Genomic DNA, 5,551 nt, shown 5'->3' on the forward strand with positions numbered 1-5,551 from the left:
GCTTGCTGGAATATCGAACATTGTTCATTTGTAATCGCAGAGACCGCAGTGAATGGATTGGACAAACTAACAGACCACATTTCAAAGAAACATTCTGCAGAATATGGATGACGCTGAAATGGCTCCTTTATTGTCCACGCCTAGTTACCTGGGAAGATGAAGGAGGACATCTTGTGGGTTGTATATACAGTAACCAGTGCGTCATTTTGGGAGAATAGATGTTCAGGACAGAGGATGAATCCAATAGCGTTCAAGTAAGAATCTGATGTCAGGAAGTCTTCCATTCTGTAAATTATTTAATTAATCTGACAATTACAATAAATGGATATTTCACCACATTCTTCAACTGCTCTCTGAATTTAGTCTGTGTTATTGCATAAATACAGGTGTTTGTGCAACAGCTCAGAAGCTGAAGAATGAATCCCATTTCTTGTACGAAAGTAGGGAGACTTACAGAGGAATACAACATTAAAAACATTCGCTCAGAAACTGCAAACACAAGAAACAGCGCCCATAACAGGATAAAATTTCCCGAGATAACAAACAGTAAAATTATGGATTTCCTTCGGTTCTCCATCTCTGGGTCACAAGGACTCTCCCGATTGCTGTGACCCCGGAGTCTCCTGCGGGCTCTGCTGGCCACTAAAATGTGTCTGACAGTTAAAGCATTGAGCAACAAAATCAGAACAAATGGGACACCCGGAGTTAGAAGATAATGAAGGAATTCAATGCCTGTCCATATCTGCGAGAACAGAGCACCGCTTGTCACACCACAGAACCAGGGGCTATTGGATAACATGTAAGCACCGGTATAGAAAAAGTACCAAAAAATATTCTTTAAACAGCTCAGCACACTCAATGTTGCTAAAACCACAGCCGCCGTTTTCTCGGTGCAATATTTAGTTTTCAGCTTCTGGCAACAAATGGCCACAAATCGATCGAAGGTGAAAATGACGGTGAACCAGACAGAACAGTCTGTAGCTGCAGAAAGCAGGACGGCGTGAATATTACAAACGGGAATGTCGTATAGAAAAGTGAACTGTGAACGATAAGTAATGGGGATCTGCCTCAATATCAGATCAGTGATAACGACCAGTAGATCCGCCGCTGCCATGGCCACCAGGTAACGAGTGACACATTTGGAGAGTCCGCACTTTCCACGAGACAGGACAATGATCGTCATTAAGTTAGCTGCAATTCAGCGGAAGACAAGCAAATTATAGCAAACTCTCAGAACAAAGGCGCCCGTGTGAAAGAAATAATCATACAATCACAGTATTAAAGAATCATAAAATCATAGCGTCTCAGGAACACTGAATCATCGAATCATTGATTCCTGAAGCACAGAATGAGGCACTTCGGCCCATCGTGCTCCTGCCAGCTCTCTGAATGAGCAATCCTGCAAGACCGCTCTTCGCTTTCCCCATAATTCCGCATTTTTTTTCTTTTCAGGTATATTTCCAATTGACTATTGTATGTTAATTAAATGTGATAAATACACGTTCTCTCACTGCTCCAGTAATATGTTTGTTGAATAGTGAAAACCAAGTCAATGTCCAGTGTAGTCCGATTCCATGGAGTCCATGGAGGATCATTTGACAGCGCTGATGAAATCAATAGTAGCAACATTCAAAGGAAGGTCTATATTAGTTTGATGGGCGTGCTCAGAAATAGACTGTGATATTTTGGCAAGAGACACCTTTCGATGGGAGAAACAGACGACAGGGTCAAAGATATATCAACGTGAAACAGACAAGATAAATATTTCAGGAGTAAAATGGAGCGAAGAATTCGTAAACACATCGCAACCACACCTGGAGGTAAGTACGGAATGTGGAACGGTTCTTATCGAAAGTGACAGTGGACATGAGGCAAGGACAGGAGAGGAACTATTAAGGACTTTAAGTTGATCGTTTACCGTAACTTCAACCAGTAATGGAATAATTAGTGTCATCAGAACCTTCACATCCAGTGTGGGCAATGTGCAAATTGTAATTAATTTCAAAGACCGACTGTCCAGTGATATTACAAATAACGTTTATAAGAATGATCAGTTATTTCAAACAGTCTGACAACATTAAAACATTAAAGATCTGAACACAGGAGCAGCGCTGGGCTTCTGGGTTTCATCTGTTGGCGATCATCAAATAGTTTCACGAATTGAAATAGGGAATGTGGGAGAATAAATTATGAAATTAATTTATGATTCATCGCAGTCCAGTAAGAATCGTGTGGTTACATATCCATATAATAAACAGGAGAAAATTAAATGAATTCATCTGTATTGTGGAATAGCAGGAGATGGGAGAAAATCAGCGTGAGACTCGCTGATAGATCCTTTGAACCGTGTCAGACTGGTCTGGGACTAAATGGTTATTTCACAGCAATGATTGGAGATAGATCCACTGCAATATAATAAAATGAAGAATTGACTCTGATACATGTTGTACTTGAATTCATGTCCTCATCATCCGGGGGCAGTGACACTGGTGCAGGGTGGGAGATGGGGAGAAGTGAGGCAGCTGACGGGAACTGAATCATTCCTCCCACAACCTGAACCACATGGAGCTGGAGTTGAAGGTCCCGGGCAAACTCATGCTGAGAATTTGTGAACTGACACAGGTTTCAGTGGAGATCAAAGACAGTAATCTGATGAAGGCAGGGAATCGTTCATGAAATTGCTGATTTTTGAACCTCAAAGAATTTTTGAATCACATGCAGCAAACAGCGTGAAATAAGGGCGGACGATTCATTCAGCTGAGACCAGTGAATGGGTGACTGTCCAATAATCGCAGCGAGGAAGCTCGAGTATTGTACCCAACACAGTGAGAGGAGCGCGGTATTACACCAATCAGAGTAAGAGGAGCGCGGTATTATAATGAACAAAGTAAGGGGAGCGCGGTATTGTACTAATCACAGTAAGAGGAGCGCGGTATTATGTCAAACACAGTAAGAGGAGCGTGTTATTATATCAAACACAGTAAGAGGAGCGCGGTATTATACAAATCAGAGTAAGAGGAGCGCGGTATTATATCAAACACAGTAAGAGGAGCGCGGTATTATACCAATCAGAGGAAGAGGAGCGCGGTATCATATCAAACACAGTAAGAGGAGCGTGTTATTATATCAAACACAGTAAGAGGAGCGCGGTATTATACCAATCAGAGGAAGAGGAGCGCGGTATTATTTCAAACACAGTAAGAGGAGCGCGGTATTATACCAATCAGAGTAAGAGGAGGGCGGTATTTTATCAAACACAGTAAGAGGAGCGCGGTATTATACCAATCAGAGTAAGAGGAGCGCGGTATTTTCTCAAACACAGTAAGAGGAGCGTGTTATTATATCAAACACAGTAAGAGGAGCGCGGTATTATACCAATCACAGTAAGAGGAGGGCGGTATGATGCCAATCACAGTGGGAGAAGGACACTTAATTTAACCGTTTCTCTGGATGTCATGATGTACATAACATGACGAGTAATACAGTTGTTCATAGGTCACAGAATCAGTCACAGATTATCGAGGCTTACCAGGGACACCAACAGCAGCGAGGAGGTGTTATTAAATAACACGAACAGAAATACAATGAAACATGGTTTATAGAATTAATTGCTAAATATGAAGCCTTACCAGGAACTCCAAATGCTGCGACGAGGGGATAGTAAATTACAAGAACAGTAATATAATTAAACGTTGTTTACAGAATTAATAACTGGATATCGGGACTTACCAGGAACACCAACAGCAGCGAGGACGGGATAGTAAATCTTTTGGAAATCGTAAAGTGTCCAGAGTATCAGATATTTTATTATCAGGAACGAATCCATTAGTTTAGTTTGTTGATGGACTGATGATTCCAGTTGATGCTGGAGGCGATGCTCTCCTCACACTTTGAGCTGAGGTGGTGAATTAAACGCCCTTTTTTATTGTGGAGTAAACCTCTCCTGGGAGAATTCTATTCCTTGGTGACTGATATTAATCAGATCATTGAACAAACAGGTTACAATTACCGCTGCTATAACAACAATGTTCGCAGGCACGGCAGAAAGGTATAATCTAACGATACGATGACCAGAATATAATCTCAGTAACTTTGGAAACAATGGAAAATAAATGTGAAAGTCGCGGGCTTGCAGCGTGACACCAAAGGACACTAAGAATTACAGGAAGACAAGAGAGCAAGGTCCATCACTTGCCCTTCTACCACCCTGATGCAACAATAAAGGATTTGTGCAATCAATCTCTATCAATTAGTTTACAACAGACCCAGAAATGACACGTGGAGATTTGGGAACTTTTGGTCCAAAGTTAACTTTTCACCCTAAATGTGCTACACTGACCGCATGTGATGTCTGAACGTATTCACATACTGTACCCCAAAATAATAATTTATTGAACGATATCTATTTAATTTGCATTTGAATGAATCAATACTGACTGCTTCCACCGTCTCCATATTGTGTCTGTTCCATAGATGTACCACTCGCACACTGCAATATAATTTCTGTAGATTAGTTTTGAATTTACCACCCTTCAAGCGCAGGCCATGTCCTCTGGTACTATGGGTCTGGACAAGGTGAAATAGCTGATCATGGTCCACATTATCTGGTCCCTTTAGGATCTAAGAACTGAAATTATATCAGTTCTCAACCTTCTCTTTCCCACTGTGAACATGTCCAATTTACTAAAGCGATTCTCATCACCCAATCCCTCCATCCGCTCACTCGTTCTAGTTGCTCTCTTCTTTATCCAATCAATAGCTGGAGTATCACTTTCCCACAGTAGTGACCAGTACTGTACACAATATTCCAAGTGCGGTCGCAGCAATAATTTATGAAGTGACAGGGTGACCTCACTATATCAGCGCAATATTGTCCATTTAATTCATCCCAACATATTTACTCCATTCACTGTCACCGGGCATTGTTGCGACTGTTGCAATTTATTATCAATCCGACAGATCTCTTTCATTTTCCATGATTGTTATTTAGCGAAGAATCATAGAATCGCAGAATGACACGGCACAGAAGGAGGCAATTCGGCCGGTCGTGCCAATTCCGGCTCTTTGAAAGAGCTATCCAATTCGGCCCACTCCTCTACTCCGGACGAATAGCCATGCAAATTTGTCCACTTCCATTATTCATCCAATTCCCTTTTGAAAGTTATTATTGAATTTGTTTCCACCATTGTGGATCATAACAAAAATTGCGTATTTATCTTCCTCATGATGTATCTTGTTCTTTTGCAGTTACCTTAAATCTGAGTGCTCTGCTTCCCAACCATTATGTTACTGGAAACAGTTTCTCATTATTCACTCTAGCAAAACCCTTCATGATATTGAACACCTCTATCAAAGGTCCGTTTAACCTTCCCTGCTCGAAGGAGAACAACCCCAGCTTCTCCAGTTTCTCCACGTAACTGAAATATTAAATAACTGGTATTCTTGCAAATCTCCCCTCTCCGCTCTCTCAGGCCTTGACATACTTCCAAAAGTGTGCTGTCCAGAATATACCACAATACTCCAGTGGGTCCTAAAGTCTGGTTTTAAAAAG

At 41.4% G+C, this 5,551-nt stretch overlaps 1 protein-coding gene across 1 annotated transcript; it reads right to left on the reverse strand.

The window, feature by feature from the left end:
• Positions 1-292: 292 nt before the first annotated feature.
• Positions 293-3,826, reverse strand: LOC137319827 (probable G-protein coupled receptor 139). The gene is made up of 2 exons (XM_067981748.1): positions 3,730-3,826; positions 293-1,191 (listed from the first exon to the last, which is right to left on the reverse strand). Exons 1-2 carry the CDS (start codon positions 3,824-3,826, stop codon positions 293-295), a joined length of 996 nt encoding a protein of 331 aa, XP_067837849.1.
• Positions 3,827-5,551: the final 1,725 nt, after the last annotated feature.

This window comes from Heptranchias perlo, unplaced genomic scaffold (assembly GCF_035084215.1).
Source record: "Heptranchias perlo isolate sHepPer1 unplaced genomic scaffold, sHepPer1.hap1 HAP1_SCAFFOLD_90, whole genome shotgun sequence".
NCBI classification, from domain to species: domain Eukaryota; kingdom Metazoa; phylum Chordata; class Chondrichthyes; order Hexanchiformes; family Hexanchidae; genus Heptranchias; species Heptranchias perlo.

Excerpts from the sequence above, each read along its gene's own strand:
- LOC137319827 (XM_067981748.1), bottom strand. The coding sequence starts at position 3,826 with ATGGATTCGTTCCTGATAATAAAATATCTGATACTCTGGACACTTTAC. Across the intron at positions 1,192-3,729 it reads CGCTGCTGTTGGTGTTCCTG|CTAACTTAATGACGATCATT; the intron begins GTAAGTCCCGAT and ends GCTGAATTGCAG.